Raw genomic sequence first — 19324 nt, forward strand, 5'->3', positions numbered from 1 at the left:
TTTTGCTAAGCAAAATTAAAGAGGTTTTGTTTTACTATATGATTTGCTAAAAGTTGTTTTCATATACCATTGTTCAATATATAGTATGCAGTATTTCCCAAATTTATTGACCATGACATTTTATATCCTGGAAAAGTTGAACAGTACTAGTGCTTCACAAATTACACTATCAGTGACACTGAGGAAATAGGGATACAAGGGTGGTATATTCAAAACACAGCAAATTCCTCATGAAGGAACAAATTAGATAAATAGTATGTCTTACATAAAATGTAATCCTAAGAAAAACATGGCAATCCCAATAAAAATTTTTATTAAAAATGGGAACAGAAAAAGATTATCCAAACTCCAATATAAAAATATTCTTAAAGGACAAAGCTTTAAACAATCTTTAAAGAAGAAAATATAATCAGAAATAACAAAATCAAGTGATCCAAATAAAGGGAAAAGTCAAGTTTCATATCAGAATCAATAGGCTCAGGTTTCCAATTTCAAGAAGTTACTATTATTCCAGAGGAAAAGTGATTTACTTGATTGATGGGTGTGGGAAATAAAAAATAAAGTAAGACTCATCTCTTAGGTTCCCTCTTGTAGGATCTGCTTTCCTACAGAGAGGATGCATTCTGTTCTACTTTCACGCCGTGGAGGAGGTTTACAGTTGTCTAAAATTGCCTGAGAGTAGTTGGGTAAGTTAGTCTAATTTAGGGATAGTGTGTTAGCAAGCCATTTTAGCTGTGTGTCACAGTCTTCAGGCAACTAATCAGTAAGAGAAAACTCATGTTTCCTGTGTCTTATATCTCCACTTGTTTTGGAATGAGGTTGTGAAGAGAGGAATGTTATTTTTAATGACTCCCTAAAACTCTACCAAAAATGTTACTATTAACTAATATATTTGGTATAGGGGCAGTATATATTAAATCATTTAGTGTTAAAAGGTACCTGAATTAGTTTCACATTTAAGAAGAATTAAAGAGACTCTCAGTTCAAACTATTAACTCTTAAAATACTTTTATGAATGTTTCATTCTAACATATTAACAACTTCCCCTGAAACATAATTTACTCACTATGGCTCCCTAAACACAAAGTCTACTGTTTTCTAAGTCACATGTACTTGTTTCCTCTGGAAAAAATCAAAGATCTGTGTAATCTGTACAAAATTTCTAAAAGGTCAGCCTACAAAAGCATTTCAAATGCCTCAAAAGGTGGTCAAGTTATGAGTAAAACCCCTATTTGAAGGGTAGAAATGAGAGTCATATGGATGTTAATGAGAATTCTAAAAATACAAGTTCTTTAGTCCCTAAGCCTATGGCCCCATTTTTTAAAGATCCGTTAAGAATAATCTCATTTACCAGAATAAACTAATTATTTAGAACCATTTAAATGCCATAGCATATTAGCTTGAAGATACAAAAACCTGACTGCAGTAGATCATATTGCTTTAAAACAGTGTATTAACTGTTCGAAAGTGACTTATGCTAGTGGCATAGTTGATTCATTTGACAATTTTTGTTAAGCATGGAATTACAACCTGTGGTTACAAAGAAAAAAAAGTTTACAGATCTTAAATAACTATTATAATAAATGTTCCAGTATATTCAAAGCTCCCCAGCAAAGTTAGAAGCACTCAGATGAGATGAGAAGTATGGTATATGCTAGTAAGTGATGTGGCCTTAGCCAGTTGAAATAGTGATGAAAGAAATAATAATGTCAACTTTTTTTTGCTATCTGCCTAGACAACGTACAAACTAGGCTTCCTAGACAGAAGATAATCAGATATTTTTATATAAGGCAGGTCTGTACTTCCCTTCCTAACATATTCTTTACCCTAATTCTTCTCAGCCATGGCTAAATTTTTCTCCTGAACCTTTGAGGACTGACATGTTCTAAAAACATTCTGGCTACCTCAAGCTGGTTAAATCACAGCACTCAGGTGTAGCTTCCCATGCTTCTTCTGTCATGTTATTCCACTTCCATTTATTAAAATGTTGTCCTTTAAACAAGCCTAATCTGCTCTGGCTCGCAGAAGTGAAGAGAATATTAAGTCAGACACCCTGAGAGATCTCAAATAGAAAACAGGTCAGTATTCTTTCTTATGCTGAAGTAAAAGCAATATTTCTCAAAGTATGCTAAACTAGGTTTAATTAAAACAATGGTCAGAGAAGACAGTCATATTGAAAAATATCAAATGCAAAAGGAAAAATTCATAATTTTACACTTAGAAATTTCTGAAAACAAACAAAAACTTTCAAATACATTGTATAATGAAAGAGATTACATGCATGCCTATGGTCCTGGTCGCTAAACATTTCTTTAAATGAATGTCAAATAGTCAGTTATTTAACCTGATTCCTTATGCCAGATTTAACTAATAAATGGAGTTTAAATTTAAAAACTGTTCCTCTGTGAGTCTGACAATTTTAATAAACCTCAAGAGGGCGGGGATTTTTGTCTTCTCTCCAGTACCTGTCACAAAGGTGCATTAAATATTTGTTGAATAACTGCTTTAAAAAACAAATACTTTAGAAATGAAGATGAGGAAAGATAAATATTTAAGAGCTATAAGGTGCTTACTGTATGTGAGGAATTTTGCTAGGGACATTAAAGATCTATCTCACTTAATCCTTACAACATAAAATCAAAATCAGATCTATACATGCTCATGCTAAGTAAAATTATAACTTTTAATGAGGGCTCAAATATTCTATATTTTCAAAGCATACACATAAATCCTATGTTACCAGTGATATTTTCTACATAACACCACCATAAAAAATGTATTGTATTACTGAGTAAATAATATATGCTCTTAACCTACAGAGCCAGCATAAATCCACTATAAGTAAAAATATATAGATAATAAAAAGAATCTCTGTAACATGTTTTGTCTTTTATGGGTAAGACTACAAATACTCGCCAAAACCAAAAATTAACTTATGGCCAAATTAATCAAAGATAATTTCCTTGTTATCCTTACAAAACAATCAAGTGGTTGTTTTCACAACAATAGAATCTATTAAATAAAGGTGTTTATTACTTTATGATACTTATGATATCCTCCTCAAAATATTTAGAATACTAAGCTATTTTCTTTCATAACAATGAAGTCTCAATGAGAGGAAAATGTGCAAAGATATCCCAATAATAATATATGCGTTTCTAGAAATTTAAAAAATTTTACTGAGAAATGTCATACATATGAAAGAGCTTATAAAGAATAATAAAACAAATTCCCATGTACCTACCACACAAATTAAGAACATAACAAGTAGGATGGTCACTAAATTCATAAGCTAAACAGAAATATTTTAGAGAAGGAACGCTATTTAAAATTACACCAGTATAAAAAGCACAAACAGGAACTATCTTAGACAAACTGGAATCTATGGATACCTTACTTATCAGTGGCTTTAGAAACCCCTTAATTCCCTCAAAGTTTACATCCCCATTGCCTCCTCCTAAGAAGTAACCATTAAACTAAATATATTTATCCAGTCTACTGTTAATGGACATTTGTTTTGGGTTTTTTTCTTTTTGCAGCTATGAATATTTTTAAATATGTCTCCAGGTACACAGATATACGTTTCTCAAGGTATTTAAGTGGAGTTTCTAGGTTGCATGCTCAATTTTAATAGATACTATGTCAATACTAAGTAAGCTAATCATTTACCTATATTTTCTTTAATTTTTTTCTTTTATTTATCTACCTTACCTCTTTAATTTGTTTTGATTTTGTTTTGATGTATTATATGTGGAGACAATCTAATTTTTCCCCTCAAATAGCTTATTTTCTCAATTCTATTTGTTGAGTAATCAATCTTTTCCCAGTTGGTTTGGCATGCTTCCCCTAAAATCAAGTTTATACAAATGAGGGTCTGTTTCAGGTCTACTGATCATGTTCTGTTAGGTTAATAGTATTTAGGTGTATAGGATATAGTCATTATATGATCAATCAATCCTGTATAAGTGAATATAACTCTTCAGTGACCAGAAAGTTTGTGTCCAAGTTTGTGTCCTCCCTGGATTTATTATCTCAATCTCTCTCTCCTGACTACAGACTTTGACTCCAAAGTCTACTTATTCTTCTCTTCACCATTTTTTTTTTTTTTTTTTTTTTTTTAGTTATTAAACTTTTAGAGAAACTCATGAAGCACTTCTTAAACCCTGTAGTTCCATGAAGGATAGTTGGGAAACCACATTCTCCAGATAAAACAATATATATAGGCATTCCCTCACTAACTCTCACTGTTGAAGCATTTGCTATGATTCCAAAAAAATTTTTTTAACTGAAATTTATTTACCAATTTGAAAACTCCTCTGAAGAATGTGCACACTTGCACCAATGAAAATGCTGTGCAGTGGTCCAAGGGATTAAAAGTGCTGCAGTTATATCTCAGCTATTTTTCTGACAGGAAACTGTCCCCTGTTCACATTACTTAAAAGTATTGTTCCTTATCTCTAATTTCTTCCCCATCTTTTTCTTGAGAGTTTAGCTCTTCATAGGTTCCAGAATTTGCTTCTACCATATACCTGGAAGCACAGCCTACCTATACCCAATTTAGATAATATCTTTAAAACATTATTTCACTGTTTGTTATAATACAACTGCAGTGTAGAACATAATTCAAATCTGGTGCTGAACAATGTGAGTCCTACACATGACTAATGAATTCATAAAATGTTAACTATATAGGCAATTGTGGATTTTTTGGTTTTCCAATGCTTTATATTACACAGAAATCTCTGGTGGATAGCTAAGTGCTAGTGATACCTGGGAAAACTGGCTGGGATTTAGACAGGCTAGGAACATATTATTTCTTTCCTCATTTAAAATTATGGAATATAGGCTATCTTGCACTTGAAAATTTGCTACCCAACAAATGTTTAATAATGGATTCAATGCAGATGAGTCTGGAAATTGTCATTTGATAAATTAAATTCACATTTCAGCTTTGCCTCTGAGATTATATCTAGGTAATCCTGGAAGTTCTGGGTTTTCCAAACTCTTAGAGATAATCACTGGTTTACTAATGGTATGCTAAGTCACATCCATTGTTTGTGGCTTTTGCTATTCTTAAAGAGAAGAGGATGGATCATTCCTACCTCTGACAAAAGTGTACAGTGAATGCGCTATATACAAGGGCTGCTGTTAAAATAATAAATTAAGGGAAGCGGCTGTGGCTTAATTAGTTGGGCTCCCATCTACCATATGGGAGGCCCTGGGCTCCCATCCCGGGGTCTCCTTGTGAAGGCAAGCTGGCCTGTGTGCCACAGAGAGCTGATGGCCCGTGCGCCATGGAGAGCTGATGGCCTGTGCGCCATGGAGAGCTGGCACAGCAAGATGACCCAGCAAAGGCAAACAAGCAGATACAGAAAAAACATATAACAAATGGACACAGAGAAGAGACAGCAAAGAATGGAACAAGCCACAAGGGGGGCAATAAATAAATAAATCTTTAAAAAATAATGAGTCAAATATAGAAGTAAAACTATTCTATTTTAAATGTTGGGAAAATGGTATTTGTAACTCAAAACCTTGAGCAAAACAGGTATTACATAAGCTGTAGATCTTGAGACTAGCAAATTCTTATTATGAATTATCAATGTTAACATCATCTTGTGGCTCATGTTAAGGTCTCTTTCAAAAGGGTCATTTACGTTTATGCCCACAAATATTCCCCCACCCAAAACAAAAGCCCCAATCATTTCTTCTATTCTCCAAATATATGGGGAAAATCAATTCTGCCCACAACTAAATCATGTACCATTTCATCCTTTTCTTTTGAAAATACTCTTAAATGAATATGTAATGCAGAGAAGATATAAAAATGAATGAGTTCAGATTCCTGCCTTTAATAGTATGCATTTAATAAGTTTGTCTATTCAGTATGTGTTTGTCTTACAGTCAATGGTATGCATTCTGTGTCTATCGAATGAATGAATTCCCTGGCATGTTAAGATTTATTTTTTTGAATAACAGTTGGCAAATTCTTAATTTTACCCACAAAGAAAAAAATTCAAGAAAAAAACAAAATATCTTCTTACCCACAGTCTGGTGCTGGACACCACCTACAATCAGGATCTGCAACAAGCCACCGTCTAAGCATAAATTCTTCATATTTTTCCATCAAGACATTATCACTTAATATCAAACGAATATCATGGGGATTAAACCGTTCAGTACATTCTGGGCAACTGATATTAACTCTGCTTTCAGAAATTTCTATCCTTAGATATTGTCGTAAGCAATCCACACAAGATCTATGATGACAGGTCATTATCTCAGGAAATCTGTCTTTAGAATGTCGCAAAAGGCATAAAGGGCATTCTATAAAGTCTCCAATTTGTTTGCTGATGGAAGTTAATCCATTGTCAGAAGAGGTATTTGTAGAGAAAATGGAGTTCTTATCGGTACACATTTCAGAATGTATGCTTTCAATACTTGCAATTCCATCCACCCCGCCATTTAGATCCCTTGATTTACGTTTGTTATCCTTTTTCCTCCGAAAAAGAGATCCTATTGAAATTCTTCTTTTTTTGGGTGCTTTTTTGACGGAAGGCAAGCTCACAGATGAAGCAGAAGACTGAAGATCTCGATCTGAACCCATTTGCCGATGTAAACTCATGTCTAAAATACTCATTAGAATTGAGTCAGGTTAAGTATTTATACATAGCCCTTCATTATATTTAGAAATAAAACTTATTTCTTGTTCTTGCATTCAGATTAAGTCATGATGTAAGAAACTTTCTTGGTTCATTCAGAAAAATCTTGAAAAAGTTCAATTTATGGGAAACTGTTATCATCATAGATGTTCTGAAATATAAAAAAAACACAAAGATCATTTAATTGTATTCTTACTGTTTTTATATGCATGCAAACACACTATAAAATTTCAAAACAAGCATGTTCTTTAAACATTAGGTTTTTAAAAAATAAGTAAGTCCAACTTCTTAAGTAGTCTACAAAAGAGTATTAAACAAATGCTGAAGTAGCAACTAGGACACATTCTTTAATTTTAATATAAGATTCTAGATTTGAGCTGACCTGATTATTAAAACCTCACACTAAACTTCATATCATTATCATTCCAACTTCAATGATCCTGGCACTGACTTAGAGTTTTGTTTTTTTTCCCAATGGACAAGCTGACTATAAAATATACATACTAATACAAAGGGCAAAGAATACCCTACACAATCTTGAAAAAGAACAAAGTGGGTGTGTAAGGGTCTTAAACTGCCAGGTATAATGACTTATAAAGTTTCAGTAATTAAGACACTGTGGTACGTCACAAGGATGAAAACAAAGACCAATGGAACAGAGGAGCCCAGAGAAAGACCTACATATATATATAGGACAACCAACTGATGACTAAGGTGACACTGCTGGGCACTATATATATATATATATAAAGAAAGAATAGCTATACATCTGAAAAAAGGAACTAGATCTATAGCTCACCCCATGTATAAAATCAATTCCAAATGATTCATGGATCTAATGATGAAAAGTGGAATCATAAATCATCCAGAAGACAATAGAAGAGAATATTTCAATGAAAAGATTTCTTGGGGAGTGGAGGTGGTGCAAATGACTGGGCGCCTCCTTCCCACATAGGAGGTCCCAGGTTCGGTTCCCAGTGCCTCCTAAAAAAAAATGAAGACAAGCAAACAGTGAGTGCAAAACAACGAGGGGGAAGAAATAAATAAATTTAAAAAATCTTTGGGGAAAAAGAAGAGTTCTTAAACGGCACATATGAAAGTACTAGCAATAAAAGAAAGGATTGATAAACAATACTACACTAAAATCAAGAATCAATATTAAGGGAGTATGAGAAAACATTTGCCACAAATAACTAAGACAGGACTAGTATCCAGAATATGTAAAGAACACTTACAAATCAATAAGACAAATCAGATGATCCAATAGAACAATGAGCAAAGGACTTGGACACGTCACAAAAGGATATAAAAAAATGTTTAATGTTATTAGTCATCAGGAAAATACATATTAAAACCACATTTGAGGACCACAATACACCCAGCAGAATGGCTAAAATGAAAAGACTGCCATTTACAAACATTAAAGATGTGGAGGAATGGGAACTCTCACAGGGCTGGTGGGAGCTTATAATGGCACAACTTGGAAAACTATTTCACAGAATCTATCACATGTGAACATAGATATCCTAGTACCCAACAATGAGTTCAAAAGAGAAACAAATGCACAAGTGCATAAAAAAACATACATAAGGAAAGTGGATGTGGCTCAAGCAACTGAGCTCCCACCTACCACATGGGAGGTCCCTGGTTTGGTTCCCAGTGCCTTCCAAAGAAGACAGCGAGCTGGTGCGATGGGCAGGTGTGGAAAGCTGAAGCAACAAGAGACACAAGAAGAAAAACATAATGAGAGACACAACAAAGCAGGGAGTGATGTAATGGGCAGGTGTGGCAAGCTGCCACAAGAAGATGATGCAACAGGGAAGTGGCTGTGGCTCAAGCAACTGAGCTCCCACCTACCATATGGACCCAGGTTTAATCCTGGGACCTCCTGATAAAAAAAAAGAAAAAAGGTGTCCTAGGCCTGCATAGAGGCGCAGGTCCCTGTGTGGCAAAGTGACACACCCAAAAGACAATGATGCAACCAGATAGAAGGAAGAAAAATATACAGCGCAACAAGAGACACAGAAGAAAAATAAAATGAGAAACACAACAAAAGCAGGAAACGGAAGTGGCTCATGCAATTAGGTACCTCCCTCCCATATCAGAGGTCCTGGGTTCAGTTCTCAGTGCCTCCTAAAGAAACAAGGAAGAAAGATATCGCAAGTGCAAACAATGAGGGGGTGGTGAGAAATGAATAAATAAGTCTTAAAAAAATAGAACATATATAAAAATGCTCATAGCAGCATTAGTTACAATAGCCAAAATGTTGGAAATAATGCATATTTCTATCAATAGTAGAAAAGATAAACTGTAGTATATTCATAGTCTAGTATACTATAAAACAATGAAAATGAATACTGTACTGCTACACATAAAACAAGGACAAATTTCACACAAAAGAACGTGTACTATATGATCCCATTTCTATAAAGTTCAAAATAGGCAGAGCTAAAGTCAGGATTGTGGCTACCTTTTGGGGGGGCATATATGGGAACTTGTGCAGTAGTTACAAAGGTATATTCACTTTGCAATAAATCACTGACCTCATGACTCATATACATACACTTTTCTGATTACCATAATTAAAAGGTAAAAAAAATGCTTCCTGAGCTGATACCTACACAGATCCTTGAAAAGTCATACTGGTTTCCCAAGAAAAAGAAAATCTAAAATACATTTCACTCAGGCAAGCTTTATTCATGGCCTTCAGTTTTCATTTTACCATTATTTTTACAGCAGTCTCCTTTAATTCTACGGAAGATAAAGATGTAAAGGTAGGGAATCAGACTTGGCTCAAGGGACAGACTGTCAGCCTACCACATGGGAGGTCCGTGGTTCAAACCCAGGACCTCCTTGACCTGTGTGGAGCTGGCCCACGCTCAGTGCTGATGTGCGCAAGGAGTGCCGTGCCACGCAGGCATGTCCCCTGCATAGGGGAGCCCCACACGCAAGAGTGCGTCCCATAAGGAGAGCCGCCCAGTGCAAATGAAAGTCCAGCCTGCCCAGGACTGGCACCGCACACAGGGAGAGCTGATGCAGCAGAATGACACAACAAAAAGAGACACATATTTCCATGCTGCTGACAAGAATAGAAGCGGACACAGAAGAACACACACAGCGAACGGACACAAAGAGCACACAACTGGGGGAGTGGGGGGAGGCAGGGAAGGGGAGGAGCAAAATAAAAAAATAAATCTTTAAAAAAAAAAAGATGTAAAGGTAGGCTAACTAAAATTATTTCCATATTTTCTTACATGTTTTCACTTTCTACTGTATCTCAAAATGCTTTCTATACTCCATGGTTGGTTAATGTATCACAGGACAGAAATATAGTGAGACTCTATCTTGGACTATGTCCTAAGAATTTATCACTTAAAATATTAAATCACATGTAGCTCAGCGCTTGCGTGCTTGCTTGGCATGTACAAGGTCCCAGGTTCAATGCCAGGTACCTCATTTAAAAAAAAAAAAAAAACAAACCAGTGGCAATCATTATCACTTGGGGAGCTTTTCAATATACAATGTCTAAAGACTGATAGCCAGAGGACTTAGTCAGGGAGAATCTTATTAAGAGAGAATGGGGATGCTGTTAAGACACTGGGGCAAAAGGGTCAAACTGGAACATATGGTTATTCTACCTAGAAAACCTTTCTAAAATATTGTAAATACATGAATAGGCCTCAAGGAAAATAAACAAATACTGAATACTAAAAATTTAATATCCACTCTGTAGTAAAAAAAAAAAAACCAAAAACACTATAGAGACATCATGAATTAGAAAAACATGTATAACAAATAATTCCCTTAATACACAAACAACTTTTACAAATTAATAACAAAAATATGTATACTCTAATAGCAAAGAGGGCAAAGATACAAAGTTATAGGAAAATATTACAAAAATTAAGAATAGTAAACAATGTTCAATAACAATCATTAAAAGAAAGTTCAAATATTAGATACCATTTTTGTGCATATTAGATTGACCAAAGTTGCAGAATGGTGGCAGGTATATAGTTAAAGAAGCATTCTCATATACTGTTGAAAGAATTACAAATCAGTATAACTTTCTGGGAAGCAACTTGCCTTTATCTTTCAAACTTCAAAGTGGAAATAATCTTTAACCCAGCAATCCTACACCTAAGAAGTTATCTTCCAGAAAATATAGTCACAAATATGGAAAGACATATTGTGAAAGGACATTCACTGAAACACCGCTGATAGAAGCAAATGAAAAAATAAAAATAATGATAAAAAGCATACCAAAATCTGGAAAATTTAAAGAGGACTGATTAAAAAAAAACAAACAAAAACATATGAATGAACCATGATGTATGAGTTATGATAACAGAAAGATCCCTAAAATAGGGATGCAAAGTGAATACAAAGTTAAACAGTATTATAGTATGAGCCCAATGTGGAAAAATCACACCCACACAGACTTAGCATACACATACATAATTTCTGGAATACGCAAAAAAACATTAACAATGGTTACTTCATGGAGTAGAACTGTAGTATTCATTCACCTTCTACCTTCCATACACTTTAAAGTTGTAGCATGGGAAGTGGACTTGGCCCAGTGGTTAGGGCGTCCGTCTACCACATGGGAGGTCCACGGTTCAAATCCCGGGCCTCCTTGACCCGTGTGGAGCTGGCCCACGCGCAGTGCTGATGTGCGCAAGGAGTGCCATGCCACACAGAGGTGTCCCCCTCGTAGGGGAGCCCCACGCACAAGGAGTGTGTCCCATAAGGAGAGCCACCCAGGGCAAAAGAAAGTGCAGCCTGCCCAGGAACGGCACCGCACACACGAAGAGCTGACATAACAAGATGATGCAACAAAAAGAAACACAGATTCCTGTGCCGGTGACAACAACAGAAGCGGACAAAGAAAAACACGCAGCAAATAGACACAGAGAACAGACAACTGGGGTAAGGGGGGAAGGGGAGAGAAACAAACAAACAAATAAATAAATCTTTAAAACAATAAAAATAAATAAATAAATAAAACAGCCTGTATCCATTATTGCAAGATAACGCAGAACGATCCTAATGCCCTAAAAAAGCTCTATGGTTCCATCTATTCTATGCACATTTTGAAAAAGCTACATGGTAATTTGGTCGCATACTCTGATTAAGTATTACTACAGAGACTGCTAAACACTCCTTCACTTAAAACAAAAATCCTATAGTGTGGTCATTATACAAAGATACTGGTTGTTTTTAGATTTTCATTTCTTCTAGGTACTGAAAGTAAAAGTTCCATTTAAGAAAGAGTAACAGGGAAGCGGACTTGGCCCAATGGATAGGGCGTCCGCCTACCACATGGGAGGTCCGCGGTTCAAACCCCGGGCCTCCTTGACCCGTGTGGAGCTGGCCCACGTGCAGTACTGATGTGCGCAAGGAATGCCGTGCCATGCAGGGGTGTCCCCTCTGCAGGGGAGCCCCACGCGCAAGGAGTACACACTGTAAGGAGAGTCGCCCAGAGCGAAAGAAAGTGCAGCCTGCCCAAGAATGGCGCCACACACACGGAGGGCTGACATAGCAAGATGACGCAACAAAAAGAAACACAGATTCCCAGTGCCACTGATAAGGATGGAAGCAGTCACAGAAGAACATGCAGCGAATGGACACAGCGAGTGGACAACTGGGGGTGGGGGGAATGGGAGAGAAATAAATAATAGATCTTAAAAAAAAAAAAAAGGGAAACGGACTTTGGCCCAGTGGTTAGGGCGTCCGTCTACCATATGGGAGGTCCGCGGTTCAAACCCCGGGCCTCCTTGACCCGTGTGGAGCTGGCCATGCGCAGTGCTGATGCGCGCAAGGAGTGCCGTGCCACGCAAGTGTGTCCCCCGCGTGCGGGAGCCCCACGCGCAAGGAGTACGCCCGTGAGGAGAGCCGCCCAGCGTGAAAAGAAAGTGCAGCCTGCCCAGGAATGGTGCCGCCCACACTTCCCGTGCCGCTGATGACAACAGAAGCGGACAAAGAAACAAGACGCAGCAAATAGACACCAAGAACAGACAACCAGGGGAGGGGGGAAATTAAATAAATAAATAAATCTTTAAAAAAAAAAACAACACAATAACAACTTAATACCGATTGTCAGCTTAGAAGGGGTAGAGTGACAACCTACTGTATGGGGATAAAAGAGACCATATAATTTAATGCCTGTCTCTCTGTAGAAAGTACCCAAGCAAGTGTCTGTAAGCACGAAGCTGAAAAACATTGGTAATATCTCAAATGAGGGTACCTGGGCCCAATTTAAGAGTTGAAACCTGTGCTAAACACTGAGGTTATCACCATTAAAAAGACAGACACAGGACAACCAGCAAGATGGCGGCAGAGTTAAGGCACTCCTAGAGAGGAGACAGTGGGCCATGAATTTTGGCTACTGATTAGTTAGGAGACTTGGCCAGCTAAGAACTAACCCTAGGAACAGCTAGGGTATGAATCTGTCCAAGTTGGAAAGAAGCTAGTAGCTGCCATTTTGACTCCACCACCAGCCTGAGAGGAAGCCAGGACCAAAAATCACAGTGACGGTAGGAACCAGTTTCATTCACCCAACCAGCCTGAGAGGAAGCCAGGACCAAAAATCACAGTGACGGTAGGAACCAGTTTCATTCACCCAGACTGGCTTGCAGCCTAGCCGAGGCTTCAGCCGCACCTCTGGGAGGGAAAAGGCTTGCAGGCCCTGTGCCGGCCTATCCAGGTAACTGCAAGTATATTTGGCTGGCACAGACTGAAGAATCATAAGTCTACTGGGGCAACTGTGGTCATCTTGGACCTGCACTGCATAGATTTCTGCCCCAGGCAGGGCAAAAGGGCTGCAAAGCCTCATCAGTCTCTCTGGGGAACTACAGTCTATGCCTACATGGCTTGTATTATTCCACCCAGCTGTGACTCTGTCCCTACCCCTGACAAAGGAGAAAGTGGGGAGAAGCTTCCTCAGTCCCTAGGGCAAAGAGGGCAGCTTGAGCATCCACAGCTTATAGCACGAACTACAACATTAGCTCCTACTGCACAACCAGCAAGGGAGAAAGGGCAGGAAGTCCTACACTAAAGAGAAAAACTGCACCCAGAATACTCTGGTAAGCAAGATGCAAAGACACCAACAAAAAATTACAATCCACACCAAGAAACAGAAAGATATGGCCCAGTTAAAACAGAAAAGTCTCCAGATAACATAAAGGAGTAGAGAAAACTAATCACAGATGTTCAAACAAATCTTAACAAATTTAATGAGATGGCTAACGAGATTAAGGATATTAAGAAGACATTGGATGAGCACAAAGAATGTGAAAGCGTACATACAAAAATAGCAGATCTTATGGGATTTGAAAGGGAAAATAAATGAAATTTAAAAAACATTGGAATCATAGAGTAGCAGGTTTGAGGAGGCAGAAGAAAGGATTGGTGAGTTTGAAGAAATGGCCTATGAGAGAACATACAAAAGAATAGATGAAGAATGGAAAAAATTGAACAAGGTCTCAGGGAACTTAAAGACAGCAAAAGACATGCAAACATACATGTCATGGGTGTTCCAGGAGAAGAGAAGGAAAGAGAGGCAGAAGGAATATTTGAAGAAATAATGGTAGAGAATTTCCCAACCCTTTTGAAGGACATAGATGTCCATGTCCAAGAAGCAAAATGTACCTTCACTCAAATAAATCTGAACAGTCCAACTCCAAGACACATATTATTCAGAATGTCAAATGCCAAAGACACAAAGAATTCTGAGAACAGCAAGAGAAAAGCAATGCATAACATATAAAGGATATCCAGTAAGATTAAGTGCTGATTTCTCACCAGAAACAATGGAGACAAGACGACAGTGGTCTGATATATTTAAGATACTACTTGAGAAAAACTTCCAGCCAAGAATCTTATATCCAGCAAGACTGTCTTTCAAAAATGAGGGTGAGATTGAAATATTCACAGATAAGCAGAAACTGAGAGAATTTCTAACCAAGAGATAAGATTATCAGGAAATGTTAAAGGGTATGGTAGAGCCTGAAAAGAAAAGACAGGAGAGAAAGGCTGGAAGAGCTTCTACAAATGAAGATTATATCAATAAAAGTATCAAAAGTGTCAAAAGAGTGGGGAAAATAAACTATGACAGATAAAACTCAAATAGGAATAAACTTAACCAACGATGTAAAGCACTTCTATTAAGAAAACTGCAACTCAATGTTAAAAGAAATTTTAAAAGTCCTAAATAAATGGAAGAACATTTCATGCTCATGAATTGGAAGACTAAATATCATAAAGACATCAATTCTCCTCAAACTGATACAAAGATTCAATACAATCTTGTTATTTCCACCCGCATTTTTTAAAAAACTGAAAACATGATTATCAAATTTATTTGAAAGAGTAAGGGGTCCTGAATAGCCAGAAACATCTTAAAAAGGAAATGTGAACTCTCATCTCCAGACTTTAATTATGTTACCTAACTATAGTGGTAAAAACAGCATGGTACTGGCATAAAGTCAGACACATAGACCAATGGGACCAAACTGATGTTCCAAAAACAGACCCTCACATGTATGGTCAAGTGATTTTTGACTAGCCTGTCAAACCCAAACAGCTCAGGCAGAACAGTCCATTCAACAAATAGTGTTAAAAGAACTGGATATCCAGGTCAAAGGAAGGAAAGAGGACCCCTATCTCACACTTTACCCAAAAATTAACTCTAAATGGATCAAAAACCTAAATATAAAAGCATAATATACCATAAAGCTTCTAGAAAAATTTGTAGGAAAATATCTTCAAGCCTCAGTGGTAGGTGGTGGATTCTTAAAGGAGATAAGAGGAGGACTGAGATGGACTACTGATGCTTAATGTATGTAGATGTTTTAATTAGCTTTAATGTAAAAGTGTGGAAATGTATAGAGTGGATGGTAACAAATAGTGAGCAACAACTAGTTTATAAATGGCAATGTGACTGAAATGGTAATCTAGGGACATAAATGCCAACTGACAATGCTAGAGAATAATCTAGGAACTGAACAGCACAGTAAACTAAGAGGTGGTTGAGAATTGTGATTGATGGTACAGATGCAAGAGTGTCCTTGTGAGCTAGAGCAATATACATCATTACTGTGATCTATGGACTGCGGTTAGCAGTAATAATGTAATACACTTGCATCTATGACAAAGATGTACTGTGTTGATAATGGGGCAGTATGGAGAATGTGTACCAGATGTACACTATGGATATGGTAACAATCAGATGTTATTATTTTATCTGTAACAAATGTTCCACCACAGTGCGGTGTGTTGACAGATGGATGTTGTTTTGGAACTCTGCACATGTGCATGATTGTTTTATAAGTTTACAACTTCTATCATAAAAAATATATTTAAAAAATAACAAGGTAGGTTGGGGGAAAATACACCAAATGTAGTAAGGTAAGGACTATGATTAGTATTAAGATTTTTGACAATATTCCTTCATAATCTGTAACAAATATCTCATGACAATGCAAGGTGTTGGTGAAGGGTTGATATATGGAATCCCTGTATGTTATGCATGTTTGTTTCATAAGTCCACAAATTTTACTATATACTTACTGTTTATGTATAAATGATATAAAGATAATAATAGGGTGGGGGTTGGGGGAAAATACTTAATAGAAATGTTTTGACAGTGCTCTTTAATCATTAGTTTAAAATGTTTAACAACAATGCAAGATATTGGTGGTAAGTTGAGTTATGAGAGTCCTATATGATGCTATGTATGTTTTCAAAGTTCACAACTACTACTATAAACTTATCGTTTATGTGCGAGTGATATACTTCAATAAATTTTTTAAAAATTTAAAAAAATTAAAAAGATAGACATGGTGCCTAATCACCAATGTTCTGGTCTAGAGAAGAAACCGATATTATAAAACCAATAATCACAGATCTTCAGAAATAAAATTAAATTTTTGTCTCTGTCCCTATATTTTGAAAAAAACAGCTGAGTAAATTTTTACAAAATAATAGTGCAAGTCTGAGACAACATGATAAATGATAGGCTAAAGGTGTTTTGAATGGCAAAACATAGAGTATATACTTTTTTTAAAAAAGAGTTTATTGAGATATCTTCACATACCATAAAATCTATCCAAGGTATACAATCAATGGTTTTTAGTATAATCATAATGTTGTGCATTCATCACCACAAACAATTCTAGAACAATATCATTATTCCAAAAAAGAAAAACTCTACACCCCTTAGCAGTCACCTCTCAGTTCCTAATATTCCTAATATACCTAGGCCTACAATAATCACTAATCTAATTCCATCTTTATAAACTGATTTATATTTACATTTCATATAATTGGAATCATACAATATATAGTACTTTGTGTTTGATTTCTCTCACTTAGCATAGCTGGTTTTGGCCTGATATTAAAATCTTGTAAATATTAACATACATTTCTTCAGTTTCAAAGAAAAAGTCTTACATAGGCAAATTACCCAAATTTCACATGAGGTTTTACTATGCTATACAGTCCCATGATACATTTTTTAGCTTTCCTTCTAGTAACATACATGACCACTGTCACACTCTTATAATAGCATTGCTAGTTACAAACACTATGTTGTACTTTCACCTTTTCTATTCATTTCAAAAGATTAAAAACCTTTTCACCAACTATACAGATTAACCCTCAGCTTTCCATTCTCTAACATCATTCTATTTTCCGGTGACCTATATTTTAGTTATTAACTCCATAAGTTTAGATAATTATATTTTATTAATAGCACAATCATGCATTATTTGCTCTTTTGTGTCAGGACTGCTTTACTCAACATGTCCAGGTTCATCCATGCTGTCATATGCATCATAATTTCATTTCCTCTTAGAGCTGTGTAACATTCCATTTGTATACACCACAGTTTATCCATTCATCTACTGATGGACAGGTGGGCTGTTTCCATCTTTTGGCAACTGTGAATAACATCTTTATGAACATTAGTGTGCAGATGTCTGTTCGTGTCACTGCTCTCAGTTCTTAGGGTATATACCTAGTAGTAATGCCAGCAGATCATGGGGCAAATCTATGTTCAAGTTATTTCTGAACTGCCAGTCCTTCACAGTGGCTGTCCCATTCTATATTCCCACCAACAGTGAATAAGCATTCCTTCCTATCACTCCACAGGATCCTCACCAACACTTAACAGTTTCCTCTATTTTTAATAGTGGCCATTCTAATAGGTATGAAATTTTATCTCATTGTAGCTTTTATTTGCATTTTCTTAATTGCTAGTGGTGAACCTATTTTTTTGTTTTTTCGCCATTTGTATCTGGACAAATATTTAAGTCTTTTGCCCTTTTTTAACTGAGCCATTTGTCTTTTTATTGTTGAATTGTAGCATCTCTTTAGATATCATGGATATTAAATCCTTATTGGATATGTGATTTCCAAATATTTTCTCCCATTAAGTTGGGTGCCTTTTCACACTTTTGATAAAGTCCTTTGAGGTGCGAAGGTGTTTAATGTTGAGGAGGTCCCATTTGTCTTTTAACATATTGTTCTTGCTTTGGGTTAAAGACCCAAGAATTCACCACCTACCATAAGATCTTGAATGTGTCCCTAAATTTTTTTCTAGTAGGTTTATCATCCTGGCTTTTATATTTAGGCCTTTGATACATTTGGAGTTGATTCTTGTATAGGGAATAAGACAGGAATGCTCTTTCATTCCTTTGGTTATAAGTATCCAGGTTCTTCCAGGACAATCTATGAAGAGACTGTTTTGTCCCATTAACACAGCTTTGGTAGGTTTGTCCAAAACCAATTGGCATATAGAAGAAAGTTTATTTATGGATTCTCAATTCTATTCCACTGATCAATGTGTCTAACTTTAGGCCAATACCATGCTGTTTTGACTGCTGTACCTTTGTATTGTTTCAAGATCTGGCAGTGAAGGTCTTCCCACATCATTCTTTGTTACAACGCTTTTGCCAATTTGGATACACTTTCCCTTCCAAATTAATCTGGTAATTGACTTTTCTATTTATGCAAAGTAGGTTGCTGGGAGTTTTGATTGGTATTGCACTGAATCTATAAATCAGTTTGGACCGGAATGACATCTTCACGATATTGATTCTTCCAATCCATGAACACGGAATGCCTTTCCATTTGTAAAGGTCTTGATTTCTTTTAGTACTGTTTTGTAGATTTCTGAATATAGGTCCTGTACATCTTTGGTTAAACTGGATTCCTAGGTATCTGAGTCTTTTTGTTGCTGTTGTAAATGGAATTTTTTCCCCATTTCCTCCTCAGATTGTTCTAGTGTACAGAAACATTACTTATTTTTGCGTGTTGATCTTGTATCCTACCACTTTGTTGAATTCGTTTATAAGATCAAGTAATTTTATGGTAGACATTTCAGAATTTTCTAAGTATAGGATCATGTCATCTGTGAATAGTGAGAGTTTTACTTCCTCTTTTCCTATTTGTATGCCTTTTATTTTGTCTAATTGCTGTAGCTAGAACTTCTTGCACAATATTGAGCAAAGGTGGTGACAATGGGCACCCTTGTCTTGTTCAACCTTTCCCCACTGAGAACAATGTTGGCTCTGAGTTTTTCATGTCTTTTAGCATATTGAGGAATTTCCCTTCTATTCCTACCTTTCGAAGTGTTTTTATCAAGAAAGGATGCTTGA

General features: G+C 36.3%; 1 protein-coding gene across 37 annotated transcripts in view; it reads right to left on the reverse strand.

Annotated features, from left to right (window-relative positions):
- RNF19A (ring finger protein 19A, RBR E3 ubiquitin protein ligase) overlaps nucleotides 1-19324 on the reverse strand; it is a 94406-nt gene that overhangs the window by 22016 nt on the left and 53066 nt on the right. For 13 of the 37 annotated variants that reach the window (XM_058275803.1, XM_058275814.1, XM_023588386.2 and 10 more), the window contains 2 exons: nucleotides 7462-7646; nucleotides 6045-6813 (listed from right to left, as the gene is read on the reverse strand). In XM_058275803.1, the coding sequence (XP_058131786.1) occupies nucleotides 6045-6640 (596 nt within the window). In that variant the 5' untranslated portion in view covers nucleotides 6641-6813; nucleotides 7462-7646. Of the gene's footprint in view, nucleotides 1-6044; nucleotides 6814-7461; nucleotides 7647-8292; nucleotides 8372-8751; nucleotides 8796-19324 lie in introns of all 37 variants that reach the window. The other 24 variants (XM_058275802.1, XM_058275818.1, XM_058275782.1 and 21 more) reach the window with 3 other exon arrangements.

The sequence above is a fragment of the Dasypus novemcinctus genome, chromosome 14, assembly GCF_030445035.2.
Source record: "Dasypus novemcinctus isolate mDasNov1 chromosome 14, mDasNov1.1.hap2, whole genome shotgun sequence".
NCBI classification, from domain to species: Eukaryota; Metazoa; Chordata; class Mammalia; order Cingulata; family Dasypodidae; genus Dasypus; species Dasypus novemcinctus.